At 38.2% G+C, this 20,785-nt stretch overlaps 2 protein-coding genes across 5 annotated transcripts in view; one reads left to right on the top strand and one right to left on the bottom strand.

Annotated features, from left to right (window-relative positions):
- Positions 1-20,785, bottom strand: part of DEFB115 (defensin beta 115) — a 218,068-nt gene that overhangs the window by 34,149 nt on the left and 163,134 nt on the right. The window lies entirely within an intron of this gene.
- DEFB125 (defensin beta 125) lies at positions 10,099-19,974 on the top strand. Of its 2 annotated transcripts, none has more exons than XR_010119417.1 (2): positions 10,099-10,206; positions 19,447-19,588. XR_010119417.1 is itself a non-coding variant. In XM_055265712.2 (2 exons), exons 1-2 carry the CDS (start codon positions 10,559-10,561, stop codon positions 19,827-19,829), a joined length of 441 nt encoding a protein of 146 aa, XP_055121687.1. In that variant the 3' UTR covers positions 19,830-19,974. The 2 variants fall into 2 exon arrangements, 1 of the variants encoding a protein (XP_055121687.1); XM_055265712.2 differs by lacking the exon at positions 10,099-10,206 and adding an exon at positions 10,559-10,616 and having other exon boundaries at positions 19,447-19,974.

Below are 20,785 nucleotides of genomic sequence, written 5' to 3' on the forward strand. Positions count from 1 at the left end.
ATCAAAAGAGCATGGGTAGGTATACTTACATCAGATAAAATAGACATTAAGCCACAAATTATATAAAGATACAAAGAAGGTTATTATATAATGACAAGGGGTCAGTTTATCAAGAACACATGCCAATTGAAAATATTTATGCATACAACATCAGAACAATTAAATACAGAAAGTAAATATCCATAGATCTGAATGGAGAAATAGATGAAAATGCAATAATAGGGGACGTCAATATGCCATGTTCAACAATGAACAGATCATCCAGGCAGAAAATCAGAGAACAAGGGAGTTAAACTACACTTTAGGCCAAATGGACCTAACAGACATAGAACAGTAGATCCAAATGCAGCAGAATACACATTTTTCTGAACTGCTCGTGAATCATTATCCAGCATAAGTCATATGTTAGGCCACAAAACAAGTCTCAACAAATAAGAAGACTGAAATCATATCAAGTATTTTTTTCTGACCACATTGGTATGAAACTAGAAATTAATGATTGTAGAAATATTGTGAAAATTACATATATGTAGAAATTAAACAACATTCTCCTGAACAACAAATGCATCATAGAGTAAATTACAAAGAAAATTAAAAAGTATCCACAGACACACAAAAATAGAGACCCAACATACCAAAACTTATGGGGTGTAGCAAAAGCAGTTTTAAGAGGAAAGTTTATATCAACAAATTCCTTCATCAAAAAAAATAAATCTCAATAACAAACCTGCTTTATACATCAAGGAACTAAAAAAAGAACAAACTAAGCCCAAAGTTAGTAGAAGGAAGGAAATAACAAAGATCAGAACAGAAATAAATGAAATAAACACTAGAAGAACAATAGAAAAGATCAACAAATGAAGTATTAAGTTTTTAAAAAGGTAAGTAAAATTGACAAAGCTTTAGCCAGACTAAGATAACAGAGAAGACTCAAATAAAATCAGAAATGAAATGGACACATTACAACTATACCATGGAAATACAAAGATCTTAAGAGGCTACAATAAAAAATTGTACACCAACAAATTGGATAACCTAGAAGAAAAGAACGTCTAGAAACATACAACCATCAAGACAGAATCATAAAGAAACAGAAAATTTGAACAGATTGATAATAATTAAGGAGGTTGAATCAGTAATAAAAAGTTTACCATCAAAGAAAGGCCTAAGATCACATGGTTTCATGGCTGGATTCTCCCAGACCCTTAAGAAAGAACTAATATCAATCCTTCTTAAACTCTTACAGAAAATTGAAGAGGAGGGAATACTTCCAAACTCATTTTACAAAGCCAGCATTACCATGATATCAAAGCCAGATAAGGATACTACAAGAAAAGAAAATTACTGGCCAATATCTCTGATAAATATAAATGCAAAAATAAGAATATACCAGCATACTGAATTCAGCAGCATATTAAAAAGATTATTCATTATGGTCAAGTGGGACTTGTCCCTGGTATGCAAGGATGGTTCAACATATGCAAGTCAATAACTGTAATGCACCACATTAACAGAATGAAGGCCAAAAACCATATGATCATTTCAATAGATGCAAAAAAGTCATTTAACAAAATTCAACATCTTTTCATGATAAAAATTCTCAACAAATAAATATAGAATGTACCTCAACACAATAAAGGCTTTATATGACAAGATCACAGATATACTCAATGGTGAAAAGTTGAAAGCTTTTCTTCCAGGATCAAGAATAATACAAGAATGCTCATTCTTACCACTTATTTTCAACATAGTTCTGAAAGTCCCAGCCAGAGCAATTTGACAAAAGAAAGAAATAAAGGTCATCCAAATCAGAAAGGAAGAAGTTAATGGTCTCTGCTTCAGAACACATGATCTTGTATAAAGAAAACACTAAAGACTCCACCAAATAAACCTGTTAGAACTAACAAACAAATTCAGTAATGTTGCAGGTTACAAAATCAATGTACAAAAATCAGCAGCATTTCAGTACAATAAAACAAATTATCTGAAAAAGAAATCAAGAGAAACAATTTATTTACAATCAGTACAAAAAAAAATTCTTAGAAATAATTTAACCAAGGATATAAAAGATCTGTTCACAGAAACTTATAAAACATTGAAGAAATTGGAGACACAAATAAATGTAAAAATATTTCACATTCATGAATTGGAAGAATTAATATTGTTAAAATATCCAAAGTGGGGGATAAGACAGTCAACCAGACACAGCTGGGAGAAGTGCCTCTCCTACTGAGAGAAACCAAAATATTGAATAAACTATCCCACTTTGAACAGATTTCTTGAGAGAAAAAACTGAAAGTTAATAGAGAGGTGACTCAGATCCAGAGGAAGGAAGCTTGGAACCCTATAGAGTTGCTGAGTGCCAGGACCAGCTCCTGGCCCTAAACAGGTCATGAGGAAGGAGAAAGTGAAGGAACTGCCAGGTGACACACTCCCCCCATGGACCTCTGGGATCCTAGCTTTAAGAGATCCCCATCACCCACATAAACGGTTGAATTGACAGGAGAAGCTGCCTGGAGAGTAGGCAGATGCAGAGCTCAAGCCTGTGCGGAGCCCAGGTTTTGTGAGTGGGACAGTTGCAGCAAAACACAACTATAGGTGCCCATCCACCAAGGCAGGCTCTCCATCTTGCTCGGAGTGGCTCTAGTGCTTGCTGACTGCTGGGCAGGGAGAGAGCAGAGCTATCTTCCTCATGGGACCTGGGTGTGTCTGATCTGTGCACACCACTATCCTATCCTCCAACTGATCCCGAGGCTCCACCTTGGCCACTCTTGTGTGCACACAGCACAGTCTCTACTGCTACACCTGAGTACTTTGCCAGTGGCCTGGGAGCACTTTTTCCCCCCGGCAAAGCTGGTGCTGGACCACGAGGGGCCAGAGAACAAAGCCATGGGCGCGGTCCCAACTCCCAAATGTTTGAACACACAAGTTGGAATATTGGGCTGAGATCTGTGGCCAGAGCCTGAGTAGGGGAGAAGCTCCCATTCTCAGAACACTGAGAAAAGTGAGGCATGGGTTTCAGCTGGTACAGGAGCTCGGTGTGCTTCTCTCTACAAGACTGGTGAGGGAAAGGTGTAACCTGTTTGTCAGCCACAACATCTTCCTGAGGTAGCCTTGTGTTCGGGAAAAACTGACAGACCAATGACCTGGGTGCAGAAGGCTTGAGACAAAACTAGCTGGTTGGGCCAGCTATGGGGCAGATGCTGGAAAGAAACCTGGTCAGGGAGCCTGAGCTGAGTGGTCCCCACAGTCATCTGCTTGGCAAGAAACCCTAGGTCACAGGTGCTAGACCAGCTGCACACCCACAGCAACACTGCCATGCCCAGGATCCTCTGCCCCGATCCTGAATCAACAGACCACCTGCAGATATACTTCACAACCCACGCTGACTCTGCCAGACACAGAAGACCAGTGGGCCCCAGGGGAGCTGCAGGTCTCCTGATGAACTAATCTTAAGCTAAGTGTGGTTAAGAGCCTATCTGCTGGCCTTTACTATTAAGCACCGCCCACTGGATTGCAGCCTGAATCACACCACCAAACAAATACTGTTTCAGCACACATTACCAGTGAAACCCAATGCAGGAACATAGTCAAAAATAAAGACCTGGCATAGAGGCTTGGCCGTCTGAAAACACCCAGAAAAAAGCCAGCTATATTCAACATACATCACAGTCAAAATATCAAGGAAAATAAAGAATAAAACAAAAAGTCAAAACCAAATGATAGTAACTTCAAAAAGATAAAGGAATACCAGCTGTCTTAGATGAGAAAGAATCAGCACAAATTCTGGCAATTCAAAAAGTCAGAATGTCTCCTTACCTCCAAACAATGATACTAGCTCTCATCAGATTGAATTGGCTGAAATGACAGACATAGAATTCATGATATGGAAGGTAAGAAAGCTCAACGACATTCAGGAGAAAGTTGAATCCCGGTCCAAGGAAGCCAGTAAAGCAATCCAAGAGTACAGAGATAACATAGCCATTTTAAGGAAGAACCAAACGAAACTTCTGCAATTGACAAATTCATTATAGGAATTCTGTAATACATTCAGAAGCATCAACAACAGAATAGATCAAGTTGAGGAAAGAATCTCAGCTCAAAGATCAGTCCTTTGAATCAACACCGTCAGACAAAACTAAAGAAAAAAATTTAAAAATAAACAAAACTCCTAAAAAATATGGAATTATGTAAAGATACCAAACTTACAACTTATTGGTATTCCTGAAAGAGGAGAAAGAATAAGTAACTTGGAAAACATATTTGAGGATAGTCCATGAAAATTTCCCCAATCTCCCTAGAGAGGCTGACATGCAAATTCAAGAAACGCAAATAACCCCTGTGAGATAACTACAAGACGACTATCCCCAAGACACATAGTCATAAGATTCTCCAAGGTCAACGTGAAAGAAAAAATCTTCAAGGCAGCTAGAGAAAAGCATGAGGTCACTTATGAAGGGAACCTCATCAGACTAACAGCAGACTTCTCGGTAGAAACCTTACAAACCAGGCAAGATTAGGGGCCTATTTTTAGCATCCTTAAAGAAAAGAAATTTCAATGAAGAATTCCATATTCTGCAAAACTAAGCTTCATAAAAGAAGGAGAAATAGGCTGGGCATGGTGGCTCACACCTGTAATACTAGCATTTTGGGAGGCTCAGGCAGGAGGATTGCTTGTGCTCAAGAGTTTGAGACCAGCCTGGACAACATGGCAAAACCCTGTCTCTACTAAAAATACAAAAATTACCTGGGCAAGACTCCATCACAAACAAGCAAACAAACCAAAACTATCAGGTACTATGCTCACTACCTGGGTGACAAATCATTTTTACACAAAACCCAGTGACAAGCAATTTACCCATGTAACAAACCTGCATGTGTATCCCCTGAACCTAAAATAAAAGTTAAAAAAAAGAACTTTCATCAGCATTTCTTGCAGTGAAGGTATGTTAGTGATGAACATTCTCTGCTTTTATTGCCTGAAAATATCTCTATTTTGTATTCATATTTGACATATATTCTCAGTGGACATAAAAATTCTAAATTACAAGTTTTTCCCCTTTTTTGTATTAAAAATTTCATTCCAATGTCTTTCATATTGCCTTATTTGTGATGATGCCTTCTATCCTTCTTATCTTTATTCCATTTATAGGAAGTGTTCCCCAACCCCAGACTGATTAAAAACATTTTTTCAATTAAAAAAGCAAAAGAAAGAAACATTTTTATCTGAAGCTGTATCAGATTCAGAAACCACCGAATCTTCAGATTTCAAATAGCTTATACTCAAACATTCGGTTAATATCAGCTCTTTAATGGTCTTCCTGGAGGGCAGATGCATTCTAGAGATGAGAACATGATCATGATTATGAATGCTACCACCACTACGCACACACAAAAGTCACTGGTGTGATCCTTTCTCAGAACATTGTGGTAACTTCTGGACATTCTCTGCTGTTATCATTGCTTCTTCCTTCTGGGTTTTTTTTCCCCCTTATCTGGGCAGATAATTTTCTCCATTGGAATGAAAAAAGTCTTGCTTCATGCTCTTTAACTGTGTGACCTTGGGCATATTACTTTACTTTGGGGCAAACCATTTTCCTTCTTGAGGACCAAATGTGCTCTTTTATAAAATGAGCAGTTAGAATTAGATTGTCTCTCTGGACACGGCTCATGTTGACAACCTGGATCACATTAGAGGATCATATTGAGACCTTTATGTCCGCCTCAATTTCTCCATCTGTAAAGTAGAGGTTGGGCTTAGATTATAGATGATAAAGACACCAACTTTCCTGGAAAGGATTCTGAACTTAGGCTCAGCCTCAGTAAGAAGGAGTTCTGTGATTAAACAGGGATGCCCACATCAGCAACAGAAACGGGCAGGTCAACCATGTATGCTGTGCCTCGGTGAAGATTTTATGCTATGCTGTGCATTTGATATCCATTCTCTATATTTGATATCCAGTCTAAGATTATCTAGAAGGTCCTTTCCAAGACACTGGTGAGATATATCTGTATAAATATATAACTCAGGATAAAAGCAACTTTTAACATTTAGTGTGTGCCTCTGCCTCTGATCTGATTACAGCCCACAGAGAAATATAGACAATACAGGCTAATGAAGAAGGGTGATAAGATTTTTTTTTTTTTTGAGACAGAGTTTCACTCTTGTCACCCAGGCTGGAGTGCAATGGTGCAATCTTTGCTCACTGCAACCTTCACCTCCTGGTTCAAGCGATTCTCCTGCCTCAGCCTTCTGAGTAGCTGGGATTGGAAGCGCCCACCACCATGCCTGGCTAATTTTTGTATTTTTTAGTAGAGACGGGGTTTCACCATGTTGTCCAGGCTGGTCTCAAACTCCTGACCTCAGATGATCTGCCTGCCTCAGACTCCCAAAGTGCTAGGATTACAGGTGTGAGCCACTGCGACTGGCCAAGGGTGATAAGATTTTAAAAATTCATTTAAAATACAGAAATTTCAAAAAGGGAGAAGTGCAGTGATAGCAAAATCAATGCAAATTGTGCAAGCATGCGATCTATTTTATAGCTGAATCTAATTTTCTTGGTCCTGAGATTCTATTTCCATTGGTTTTCAAATAGTTAATTCTATTGATTTTTCAGGAAGATTATTCAAATCACTAATAATTATTTTCTTAGTGACACAAAATCTAAAAAGCACCATATAGACCTTCTCTCTATCTCCCCTTATCCTTATGTCACCTTACCCTACCCCAATACTCCAATGGCAGAGTATCTACCCGTGGCAGAATAGAGAATATGTACGCTAACAAAACCAGATGCACAGAGGTGGGGTATCCATCTCTGACTTGGCTCAGCTAGTCTAAGGAAGGAAGGCTCTGTGGCCATTGTCCTTGGAAGTCATTCTCACAGGTTGGTGGTATTCTCAAGTAGGTGGTGCTTGAGTGGCCCAAGAGCACCCACACACTGCTATGCATTTTGCTGACAACGTCTTTATGATCTCTGACTTTGGCAGATCATCTTGCATCTCTCAATTGGAGAGTCACTTTTCTTATCTCCACAGAAAATTCTTAAATCAAGCTCCTGGTTTTCCCTTATAGCTTCTACTTTTTAAACTCACTTCTCCAACTTCACCACTACATCTCTGACAGATGAGAACATTAGAGATTCCTTGTTTTTCAAAAACAAAAGAAAACTCAGCAAAACTGTACATATGCTAAGGGGAAGTCTGTATTATCTCCTGCCAAGATATACCACCCTGCATTTTTAAAAATTTTTAACTTTGGCCAGGCACGGTGGCTCACGCCTGTAATCCGAGCACTTTGGGAGGCCGAGGTGGGTGGATCACGAGGTCAGGAGGTGGAGACCATCTTGGCTAACACAGTGAAACCCCGTCTCTACTAAAAAAAAAAAAAAAAAAAAAATACAAAAAATTATCCGGGCGCGGTGGTGGGTGCCTGTAATCCCAGCTACTCAGGAGGCTGAGGCAGGAGAATGGCATGAACCCGGGAGGCGGAGCTGGCAGTGAGCCGAGATAGCGCCACTGCAGTCTGGCCTGGGCTAAAGAGCAAGATTCCGTCTCAAAAAAAAAAAAAAAAAAAAAAAATGTTGTGGGTACATAGTAGGTGTATATATTTGTGGGGTACATGAGATGTTTTGATACAAGCACGCAATGCATAACCACATCATGGAAAATGGGGTATCCATCCCCTCAAGCATTTATCCTTTGTGTTACAAATAATCTAATTATACTTTATTACTTTAAAATGTACAATTATTTTTGACTATAGTCACCTCGTTATGCTATTAAATACCAGATCTTATTCATTCTTCCTATTTTTTGTACCCAGTAACCATCTTCACCTCCCCACAAATGCCCACTACCCTTCCCAGCCTCTGATAACCATCCTTCTACTCTATCTCCATTGAGTTCAATAGTTTTGATTTTTAGATTTCACAAATAAGTGAGAACATGCAATGTTTGTCTTCCTGTGCCTGGCTTATTTCACTTAGCATAATGGCCTCCAGTTCCATCCATGTTATTGCAAATGACAGCATCTCATTCTTTTTTATGGCTGAATAGTACTCCATTGAGTATAAGTTCCACATTTTCTTTATCCATTCATCTGTTGACGGACACTTAAGTTGCTTCTAAATCTTGGCTATTGCGAATAGTGTTGCAACAAGCACAGGTGTGCAGATATCTATTCAATATACTTATTTCCTTTTGTGGGGGGGTATATACCCAGCAGTGGGATTGCTGGATTGTATGGTAACTCTATTTTTAGTTTTTTGAGGAACCTCCAAACTGTTCTCCATAGTGGTTGTACTAACTTACATTCCCACCAGTTGTGTAAGAGGGTTTTCTTTTCTTCACATCCTTGCCAGCATTTATTATTGCCTGTCTTTTGGATAAAAGCCATTTTAACCGGAGCAAGATGATATTTCACTGTAGTTTGATTTGCATTTCTCTGATGATCAGTGATTTTGAGCACTTTTTTATCTACCTGTTTGCCATTTGTATGTATTCTTTTGAGAATATCTATTCAGATATTTTGCCCATTTTTAAATTGGATCATTAGATTTTTTTCCTATAGAATTGTTTGAGCTTTTCATATTTCCTGTTATTAATCTCTTGTCAGATGGGTCGTTTACAAATATTTTGTCCCATTCTGTGGGTTGTCTTTTCACTTTGTTGATTGTGTGCTTTGCTGTGCAGAAGCTTTTGAACTCGATGTGATCCCATTTGTCCATTTTTGCTTTGATTGCCTGTGTTTGTGGGTTATTACTCAATAAATTTTTGCCCAGACAAACATCCTGGAGAGTTTCCCCAGTTTTCTTATAGTAGTTTCATAGTTTAAGGTCTTAGATTTAATTCTTTAATCTATTTGATTTTTGATTTGATGTTTTGTATATGGTGAGAGACAGGGGTCTAGTTTCATTATTCTGCATGTGGATATCCAGTTTTCCTAGCACCATTTATTAAAGAGACTGTTGTTCCCCCAGTGTATGCTCTTGGCAGCTTTGTCAAAAATGAGTTTACTGTAGATGTGTGGACTTGTTTCTGGGTTCTCTATTCTTTTCCATTGCTCTGTGTGTCTGTTTTTATGCTAGTACAATGCTGTTTTGGTTACTATAGCTCTGTAGTATAATTTAAAGTCGGGTAATGTGATTCCTCCAGTTTTGTTCTTTTTGCTTAGGATGGCTTTGGCCATCCTGCATTTTTAACCCTTTTCCCATTTTCACCCAGAATACTCGCTGGTGGCACTTGCAGCTCCAGGGTTTACCCTGAGATAACTTTGCCATGAAATATCTCGCCTTTATTATTATTTTCACATCATTCTAATATATCGACTTTGAAAACACAAGTCATCATTCTATTTATAGCATCTTGTTGTTAGCAGTGGTATTTCCATTTACAAAATATGGAAATTCTTGATCGCTGAAAATGTCAAATTCTAGAAAGTGTAGCGTTCCTGTGTTAACATTGTTCTCAGTTTTTGGCCAAAGAGTCATTTAATGAATCCGTTTTTTTCCAAAATAGATGATTCTGATGATTCAGATGATTCTGATGTTAGTTCTGTTTAAAAATAATTCCAAGAACCATTTGTATATTTTATTTTCACACTGAAAATCAGTCAGCCTCAAGAGCGTGTTAATGTAAAATTAAATGAACACGGGCAGTGAGCTGCACTTTTTTTTCTAAACAGTAAAAAGGCTAAAAAATTTTCCTGATTTCCTTGGTATCCAGTGGTATTAAACATATGCGGGAGAAATACAGCTCAGCAAACTCTTCCACGAGATAAAGTGCTGATCACCCCTACTGGGCAATTTCACAAATGTCTCCTATATTTTTCTCCTTTGGTAGTGGTGATGGGGGCGTGATGTTACATTGGGCCTCTCTCCCTCTCCTTTTAAAATGTTTCCTCTCTCTCAATATTTCATTTCTTATTTGTATTTCTGAATGAGGGAAAAGAGTTGATGGGACAGTGGAGTGGGAAAAAGAAGAGCACCAATAAAACCTGTTTTCCTGTTTTCACTATTTTCATTCCAAATTCCTTCTATCTCATAATTGATGGAATCTTATGAACTTATTAGTTAAAAACTATCTTTCTTGTTTCACAGGAATTCATATTGGGGTGATCACTCAGAAGAAAAGGTGAATACCGGATATTGTAAGCTACTGGACTGCCACAAGTGATATCTTTACACACCATTGTGCTGTCATTGGGTATGTATAAAGTGCTGCATACAGACAGAGGAGAAAGACAATTGACCCCATCTAAAGTTAACAAAAACTTCCTCTTGGGGCTGTTTCTTTCCATCAGACCTTACAGTTCTACGGGATAATAGCTTATCTCATAAGGCCTCAGCTTCCTTTAATAATTTCTAGGAGCAGACGTTATTGTGTGATGCACACTCAGTGTTGCAAATTTTAATGGTCTGGTGATCTGGGTGGCATGGCATTTTCCCCTTCTCTGGTTCATCACCCATGATAGACCAGTAAAGGTGACCACTTAAATTCCTTGCTGTGCAGTGTTCTGTATTCCTCAGGACACAGAGCTTCCTCTCTCCCAGGAGCCATGAATCTCCTGATGCTGACCTTCATTATCTGTGGGTTGCTAACTCAGGTGACCAAAGGTAATGGAACCCTATAAAGCAGAGATGATGGAACTAGGATGAGTTGTTGCCCTTGGGCTCCCCTGGTATCATGATGGGAAGAGAGGGAATCTACAGGAAAAATCTGGGCCAATAGTGGGCAGCAGAAATGCTCTTATTTTGGCAGCTTCATGCCCCTAGTCTCTGAGAATCTTTCTGTTATGGGCATCTAGCAAGCTGGGATGTTCTCTGAGGCATTTCTCCAAAGACAAGAATTTCCTTAATGCTCTGAGCCACGCTATCTGTCTCCCTACATAACTATCCAATATTAGCTCAGCCTCACTTCACTTCTATTTTGATTATTCTGTTGTATCTATTTCATTGTTGTGTCCTATTAGTTCTCCTACCCTCTTGAATTCTTCTTTGCCCGGAGTACCTTCAGAGGGAGGCCCTCATTTTCATGTTCTTAGATATGGTGAACAAATCCCTTGACAGTTTGTGGATTCTGTAGCACTATCATATGGAAGAGACAATATATATGTTTGGGGTAGAAGTGAAAATAAGTGGAGTGAAGACAGGATAGAAAGACTAGTGACCAATAGGGAGCTTCTAATTTTAGATGAATAGGAACAGTCTGTTTCCACTATTTAATAATGCTACTTTTGAACACTGTTAACTTTTTATTAAAAAATAATACTTGCAATTGACTTATGCATCAAGCAATCGATAGATTTATAGGGTTTAAGGAAAAGAAAAGTATTTGTCCAAGAATACCAGTTCTTCAGTCTTCCCCTTCAGAATCAATCAATGTTACCAATTTCTTATATATCCTAGCAAATACAAATATATTTATTTGCATGTGTATACCTTTTAGATTTTTAAAAAATGCAATTACAAATGCACCATGTGAATTGTTCTGCAATGTACTAGCAATATATTAGATACATCCATACATAAACCTAATTCATTATTTTTAATCAATAAGTAAAACTTTGAGGAGGAGCAGATGAATTGCCTCACATTAATTACTCTGCTACTGATGAAAAATAGGTCTTTAATTATCAAAAACAATTCAGCAAGAAAAATTTGTAAACAAATGTATGTCTTTCCATTTATGACTGGACACATGGACACACACACACACACACACACACAGTCAAACCACCTACCAGAAAAGCTGAACTATTCTTCTCTCCTATCACCAGTTGCAGGAGTGTCAGCTTCCCATACCCTCATCAGTCCTTTTTGTTTTTTCTACTACATTCTTCCAAGTTTTACAGTCTAATATGTGAAAATGATGTCCTGATGTTTGAATTCATGACACTTTAGTTATAAATGAGTTTGAACATCCAGTCCATTAGATTTCTAAACTTTCTTAATTATCTTTATATACTAAGAAATTTGGCTTTTGTTAAATTTGGAGGTGTTATATGTTGCCTAGAAAGATGCTATTCATGTCTATTAAATGGTATAACTGTGCCTATGATCTGTTATGTCTTGATTCACATGCTGATGTAATGTGAGTTACAGAATTAATATCTACATTCATTTCTGATTATAAACTGCTGTATTTGTTGAGAATTTGGAAATTTTGAAATTGTAAAGAAGTAAAAAAATTGTAAAGAAGTTAAAAGAGACAAAATATTTTTGATTTATTGTTCTTCCTCAGTTTTCTTATTTGAATAAAAATGTATAGCATACTTATAAATTTTCTATTATACTATTAGTATTTTCCCATTTACTAAATATTTTTCAAAAACTGTATTTCCAATGACTGTATAAATTTTATAGAATGGATACCATTTAAATTACTTAGCCAAATTGTTTTTGCATAAATAAGTGCATTTACATTTTATAGACAAGGATGGCTAGTATAACCTTTCTTATACATAAATCATTCAGCATAAAATTCGTGGAGATGTACTTTTTTCTGTCTGCTTCATGTATTATCAATTTTTGAATACTTGCCAAGTCCTAAAAATGAAATACTATATATAAATATTTAATTTTTATTTATGTCGGTGAGTAATGGGGAAGTCAAACTTCAAATACATGCTTAATGTATATTTAACTTTTCTACAAATTGTCTATGCCTCTCTTTCTCTTTTATTTTGGAGAGTTAGTTTTCATTTCTTTTAATTTAGAGATTTTCATTTTTGTGTTCTCTTATAGGTTTTGTTTTGAAATTTAGCTATTTAGTCTCTCTGGGCTTTATATTATGTGTTTTCAAGTGAGATAGCACCTGATGGCTTGTGAAGCAACTTTTTACCAAGCCAAACTATCAGTGGACTGCTATCAATAGACATATTTTAAGTTGATGCTAGCTGATTGTATATCTGATATGTTTTAGAAAGAATTCCACACATGGGATAATGTTTTGGCTAGATGGCTCCCCTACTTAGAAACATACAATTGCTAGTCATATTTCTAATTTTAGGATTTTGAGATACTGGTGATGAAGATCACATGTCCTGACAACATAATAGTTCCAGACTGAAGTCCTTTGAAAAAAATGACTGTTGTCACTCCAGAAAAAAAAAATTATGAATTATTCCCAATTGCCATCATTCTACTGCTAAAACCAAATTCTTGGAATTATCTTTGATTTTTCTATATCCTATGACGCTCATATCTATCAGGAAGTCTATTACATCTGCCTGCAAATTAGATCCAGAATGCAATTATTCTCGTCACCTCCATTGCTACCACTCTGATTCTAGTCACCATCATCTCTCACCTGTGTTACTGCCATAGCTTCCTCACGATCTCTGTCCTTCTGCTCTTCCCTTCCACCATCTTGTGAAGACGCATAGTGCATGATCCGCTTACACTGGAAGTCAGATCATGTACTTTTGCTCAAAACTCTGCTATGGCCCCCTCTATACTCAGAGCGGTAACAAGAGTCCATACAGTGGCTCACCTGGCCCTGCAGGATCTGGCCCTTATGACCTCTCTCACCTCATCTCCTACTATTATAGTCCTTGTTCACTCCACTACAGCCACACAGGCCCCAGTGCTCTTCCCCAAACATATCAGACTTCCTCAACCCGTAGAGCTTTGTTTGCTTCCTCTGCCTAGAATGTACTTGCCTCAGATACTGGTGTGACTAATTCCTTTACCTCCTTCAAGCTGTTTAATCATCACCTTGTTACACAGGCTTGTGCAGCTCCTGTTTATGAATCTTCTATTACCCTTAAATCTATTCTCCCTTCTTTCTGCAAACCATTTATCACCTTTTCATCTACAAAATAATGTACTTTGTTTTTTATTAAGGTAAAATATACATTTAAAAATTACCATCCTTACCATGTTTTTACCATATTTTCATGTATACCTGTTGGCTGTGTTATGTCTTCTGTTGAGAAATGTCTATTCAAATCTTTTGCCTGTTTTAAAATCAGATTATTTGTTTTTGTTTTTGTTTGCTATGGAGTTTTTTGAGCTCCTTATATTAATATACTTTTGGTTGTTAATTCCTCGTCAGATGGATAGTTTGCAAATACTTTCTCCCAGTCTGCGGGCCATATCTTCACTTTGTTGATTATTTCCTTTGCTGTGCACAAGCTTTTTAGTTTGATGTAATCCTAATTGTCTATTTTTGCTTTGGTTGCCTGTGCTTTTGAGGTCTTACCCAAGAAATCTTTGCCAAGACCAATGTCCTGAAGTGTTTCCCTAATGTGTTCTTCAGGTAGTTTTCATAGTTTCAGGTCTTAGATTTAAGTCCGTAAACCATACAGTCTAGCAGGGAGTGCACTTACTTTTTATTGTCTGTCTCCCTCTGCTAGAAAGTCAGCTCCATGTGATTCTTGTCTGTTTAGTTCACAGATGTACCTCAGGGGCCCAGGATGGTGCTTGCACCATAGTAGGGGCCCAAAATTTTGATGACTGTGTGACTATAGCCTAATTTAAGAATAGAGGGGATAATTTAAAAGCAGTAGGAAGGAATGTAGGTGAGAAACAATTTTGAAGAATAATTGACAGAACAAGGTGATTCAAAGACAAACGAGAAGAGAGCCAAGATGACATATTTCAAGTATGGATAATGCTGGAGGAAAAAAATTAAGATATAAATCTTTGTAGATGTGAGGAATGAAGAAGCAAGGTTAGAGTCTGACTTGCACAAAAGAAGTGGAAGGTCTAGACTTGAAACTTACAGAAAATTCCACGAAGTACAAAGTAAAATGGAGCCAGTAAAATAACAAAGATAGAATAAATGACTCTAGAAGAGTGAAGGTAGAATAAATAATTGGTGAAGTTGGACTACAGCCAACACTTCCCAGAGGATAAAATATGAACCAAATTATTGTGAGCCTAATACATACATACATACATACATCTATATATGCTTTATATATATTATCACATTAAATTCAAACAAGGTTGTTTAGAAAATTACTTGCTCTTCTGCACATATGCCAGGCTTCCTCCTCCATACAGCCTTATCTCTAGCTGCTTCCTCTGCCTAGAATACACTTATCTAGGTACTCCTTGGGCAATTGTCTTGAGAAAGATGATCATGCAGTTTACTGCTTGATAAATGAACATACAATGCCGCACACTAGTTTCCCTTTAGATTTATATCCTCATCCGTCAAAAGAGTAGTAACACTGCTTGGAAATCCTACTGCATTTCTCTTGTAAATGAACCTTCCTTCTTTTTTTTTTTTTTTTTTTTTTTTTTTTTGAGACAGAGTCTTGCTCTGTCACCAGGCTGGACTGCAGTGGCCCGATCTTGGCTCACTGCAACCTCTGACTCCCTGATTCAAGTGATTCTCCTGCCTCAGCCTCCCGAGTAGGTGGGATCACAGGCACGTGCCACCACATCCAGCTAATTTTTTGTTTCTTGTTCTGTTTGTTTGTTTTGAGACGGAGTCTCGCTCTGTCACCCAGGCTGGAGTGCAGTGGCGCGATCTCGGCTCACTGCAAGCTCCGCCTCCCGGGTTCACGCCATTCTCCTGCCTCACCCTCTCCGAGTAGCTGGGACTACAGGCGCCCGCCACCACACCCAGCTAATTTTTTAAAATATTTTTAGTAGAGACGGGGTTTCACCGTGGTCTCTATCTCCTGACCTCGTGATCCGCCCGCCTCGGCCCCCCAAAGTGCTGGGATTACAAGCGTGAGCCACCGCGCCCGGCAACATCCAGCTAATTTTTGTATTTTTAGTAGAGACAGGTTTTCACCAGGTTGGCCAGGATGGTCTTGATCTCTTGACCTCGTGATCCGCCTGCCTTGGCCTCCCAAAGTGCTGGGATTACAGGCTTGTGCCACCATGCCCAGCCACCTTCCCTCTTTTTTAGACAACTATTTTGTCCTGACCTTTATTTGTCTTTATTTTCCTGTTCCTCTCCTCTACATGGCTCTCCCCCTCAGCTTATCCCATGCCCCATTTATTTAAACAATTCAGATAGGAACTTTTCACTCATTTCCTCTGTCCCCTTTGCCATAAATGGAGAAACGTGTCTTCTCCATCTAAAGATCAGATCTGTCTGCCCTGTGTGATTCTGTGACTGTGCCCTTCTGTCATCTCATCACCCTATTCTATATTAAGCTCTCCTTTTCTGCTTGTTTCTTTTTTTTTTTTCTGAGGTGGAGCCTTGCTCTTGTTGCCCAGGCTGGAGTGCAGTGGCATGATCTTGGCTCACTGCAACCTTTGCCTCCTGGGTTCAAGTGATTCTCCTGCCTCAGCCTCCTGAGTAGCTGGGACTAAAGGCACTTGCCACCATGCCTGGCTAATTTTTGTATTTTTTAGTAGAGACAGGGTTTCACCATGGCCAGGCTGGTCTCGAACTCCTGAACTCAGGTGATCTGCCTGCCTCGGTCTCCCAAAGTGCTGGGATTACATGTGTGAGCCACCGCGCCCGGCCTGCTTGTTTCTGTTCTCATTGCTTGCAGACACCATTTGGTATTTCTCGTTCTTCAAAACAAACCTGAAAGCCTTCCCTTAACCTTACATTGCCCTCTAACGAGTTATTTATTTCTCTGCTTTTCTTTGGAGCTAAACTTCTTAAGAGTTTCATCTACAGGTCCTGCATTCACTTCTCTCTCATTCACATGTTGACCAACTGCAATTTAGTTTATTTTCTCATAGCACTTGGAAGCTGCTCTCCTCAGTATGAAGTGACCTTCAAACTACTAAAAGCATGGACATTTTCCTGCCTTCATCTTTTTTTTAACCTCTCAGCAGTATTTGACCACAAAATGATCACTCTGTCCTTTAAGAAACAGTCTCCTCTCCTCCTTAATGTAGTCACATCTGATAGAACTTTCCCTATAACCTTTATGCATTTTCTGTTTTCATGCATATCAGCCTGACCTGCAACTGTCAGTATCTCCAGTCTTTCAACAACTGCTTGTGAAATATCCATAGCTCACATCATACTATAGTACTAACTTGAGATAGCTTATAAACATAAAAGCTAAAACTATACAACTTTTAGAGAAAATATAGAATATATTTGTGATTCTAGTGTAAGCACAACTTTCTTAGATAAAGCCTTTAAGAAAAATGAATAGCCAAACTAAACTGGGAGAAAATGTTATATATAGGTATCTGACTTCTATTATATGTAGTTATAGGCAAACAATTTTTATACTTCAATAATAAAAAGACTTTACAGTTAAAAAAAAAAAAAGAAATACCCCTGTGCAGGGCAATCCAGAAATGCCAGAAAATTATCAGCTGTCTCTGGGATCATCTATCAACTATGGGGGAAGCTGGATAAATAGTCCAGGTCCTTTGAGCCTCACGTAGAATAACTTTGGGGCTTGGTAATATTTTTTTTTCCTGTGGTAATTCCCTTATTTGCAGTTCAAGGCTATTATGGGAAGAAAACATAAATGGATTTTAGTTCTTCAAGGTTTTTATTGTAACTGTGCACCCTTTCATTCTTCAAGGTTTTTCAGTAACACTGCACCTTCAGGACCTGATGCCCAATTAAACATTTTTTTAAGTTTTTTGGTCTTTTTTTTAATAAATAAAAAAACTAAATGCTATTTTTTCTTTTACTTTTAATTGACATGTAATAATTGTTCATATTTAGAAGATGCAGAGTGATATTTTGATACACGTATACAATGTGTAATGATCAAATCAGGGTAATTAGCATATCTATCACCTCAAACATTTGTCATTTTTTTTATGTTGGGAACATTCAGAATCCTCTCTTCTAGCTATTTGAAAATATACAATAAATGATTGTTAACTACCGTCACCCTACAGTGCTATAGAACAGTGAACCCCTTTTGGCACCAGGGACCAGTTTTGTGGAAGACAGCTTTTCCGACGAGGTGAAGGTGGTGGTGGGGATGGTTTCAGGATGAAACTGTTCCACCTCAGGTCATCACGCATTACAGTCTCACAAGGAACACACATCCTAGATCCCTCACATGCACTGTTCACAATAGGGTTCATGCTCCTATGAGAATCTAATGCCTTGGCTGATCTGACAAGAGGTGGAGCTCAGGTGGTGATGCTCACACTCCTGCTGTTCACCTTTTGCTGCGTGGCCTGGTTCCTAACAGGCCATGGACCAGTACCCATTGGCTGCCCAGGGGTTGGGGACCCCTGCTATAGGACACTGGAACTTTTTCCTCCTATCTAGGTGTAATTTTCTATCTGTTAACCAACCTCTCTGTATCCTCCTTTCCCTTCCCAGCCTCTAGTAATCACTATTCTACAGTCTACTTCTATGAACTCAACTTTTTTAGCTCCTGCTTATGAATGAGAATATGTGGTATTTATCTTTTTGTGTCTATTTCACTTAACGGAATGTAACATGTCCCCCAGGCTCATCCATGAGTCTGAGGCTTATTTGTAGCCTGGCTGCTGGGCTTCCCTGTGGGATTGTCCTCTGAGCAAACAGAACACAGCCGTGATGCTGACCAGCAGTTGATAGATGATATCATGATAATAACAGGTTATAACTCACCTTTTCTTGGATTTCTTGCTTTCCTGATTTCTACATTTCTCCACTGATTTTTTTGAGGAAGGAATTGTCTCTTAACTAAATTATTATATTCAAATCTTTGCTGGAGCTCTGCTTTGCTGAGGGTCTGCTTTAAGACTCTAGTGTCTTATTCTCCTGTTTTGATCTAACTTATCTTATTGGTCCTTTTAAGTAGTTTCCTCTTATCTGATCTCTTTATATTGAAACTCACTAGAATTTAATTCTAGTCCTCTTTTTTTCACATATTCCCACCCACCATGGTTTACCAATTTCTGTACTTTAAATGCTATCCATAAGCAATTACATTTATTGATTTGCATGTGTCGAACCAACCTTGCATCCCAAGGATAAAGGCTACTTTATCGTAGTAGATAAGCTTTTTGATGTGCTGCTAGATTCCGTTTGCTACTATTTTGTCCAGGATTTTTGCACTGATGTTTATCAAGGATACTGGCCTGAAATTTTTTTTCTTGTGTCTCTGCTAGGTTTTGGTCTCAGGATGATGCTGGCCTCATAGCATAAGTTAAGGTGGAGTCCTGCCTTCTCAATTTTGGGTGAATAGTTTCAGCAGGAATGATACCAGCTCTTCTTTGTATACCTGGTAGAATTCAGCTGTGAATTCATCTGGTCCTGGGCTTTTCATTTTCATCCTTTCTATCCAGGTTTCGTGTCAGTCTAAGTATGCTCTCTCTCTCTCTCCATCCCTCTCTTTTTCTACCTTTCTCCTTTTCTCCACACAACTTCTTCGATGGCACATAGCACAATTTTAATATACATTTTTTGTTCTCCTGTTTGTCTCTTTCAATGGCTTTTTGTATTTGACATCATATCAGTCTAGATGTCAGTCAGTGTAAATTTTTAAATGAATGAAAAGTCGTTATGTTGATGCCAGAGTTAAAAATTTGACCTATATTTTATTCTCTACAGGTAGCTTTGAACCCCCAAAATGTTGGAAGAATAATATAGGACATTGCAGAAGACGATGTTTAGATACTGAAAGGTACATACTTCTTTGTAGGAACAAGCTATCATGCTGCATTTCTATAATAATATCACATGAATACACTCGACGACCAGCATTTCCTGTGATTCACCTAGAGGATATAACATTTGATTATAGTGATGTGGACTCTTTTACTGGTTCCCCAGTATCTATGTTGAATGATCTGATAACATTTGACACAACTAAATTTGGAGAAACCATGACACCCGAGACCAATACTCTGGAGACTACTATGCCACCATCCAAGACCACTACTTCCAAGACTACTATGCCACCACCTTCTCAGACAGCTCTTTCTCATAATTAATTAACATTTACTTCTGGTATGGAGCAACTAGAAATATTGCTGGAAATAATATCCAAAGAGCTGATTCTACCAATCCAATTTCACCAGGAAAATTCCGTCAGGGATTGGATGACCATGGGGATAGAAATAATTGCTACTACCGACACAACAGCCAAGAGAGTTGCCTTACAATTAGAAATGTGTAGACAGAAATGTATAGAAGATACAAGGATTCTCTTAATTGGACTTAAATTCTTTATCTGTCTTCCTCTGATGTACTAAAATATATGAGCTAATTTTTGTCTTAAGTGAACATTTGTATGTCTATGTATTTTTCCATGCCAAAAACAAAAACAAAGACCATTGTTTGGAGCTGCCTATTATGACTAAGACAAGAATTTTTACTTTAACAGTGCCTGGCCCACTACTATCATATATAGGAGAACATATAAAAGAATATAGAAAGACAGTTCCAGACAAATGTTCCCTTCTCTACCCTCCACCTTTTATTGTAAGTTCTGACCCTAAATACTTTTCTGTGTCATGACGTCAAATTTTGTTTAAGGTTCTAGCTGGTAACTAACAGTTAGTTAGAGTCAGAAGCTAATTCTTTCATTCAGCACAAGCACTGATCTAACTGGACAGAGATAAAAGTGGGACTTGCCTTGAGAGTACATCATATTAAATTAAAAGCTGCATCTCAAATTCTACTTATCTTTCCAATCTTCTTTCCACTGAGAAGTCCAACTTCCAACTATGGCAGCCTCATAACATGCCTCTTCAGGTCTCTGTGTTGTCCATGAATGTTAGTTGTGTGCAGTGTTTCTATGCTTTGTATGGCTGTACACATGTGACTGCTGTTTGTATGGCAACAGATGGGTCAGTAAGTGTCTTCTATGATACTACAGAGAAGCAGTTATTAACTATAAAGTTGATTAGGTTTTTGTTTTTTTTTTTGAGACAGAGTCTTGCTCTGT

Source organism: Symphalangus syndactylus, chromosome 24 (assembly GCF_028878055.3).
Source record: "Symphalangus syndactylus isolate Jambi chromosome 24, NHGRI_mSymSyn1-v2.1_pri, whole genome shotgun sequence".
Taxonomy (NCBI): domain Eukaryota; kingdom Metazoa; phylum Chordata; class Mammalia; order Primates; family Hylobatidae; genus Symphalangus; species Symphalangus syndactylus.

Coding starts and splice junctions, on each gene's coding strand:
- DEFB125 (XM_055265712.2), top strand. CDS start 10,559: ATGAATCTCCTGATGCTGACCTTCATTATCTGTGGGTTGCTAACTCAG. Junction 10,617..19,446: donor GCTAACTCAGGTGACCAAAG/GTAATGGAACCC, acceptor TATTCTCTACAG/GTAGCTTTGAACCCCCAAAA.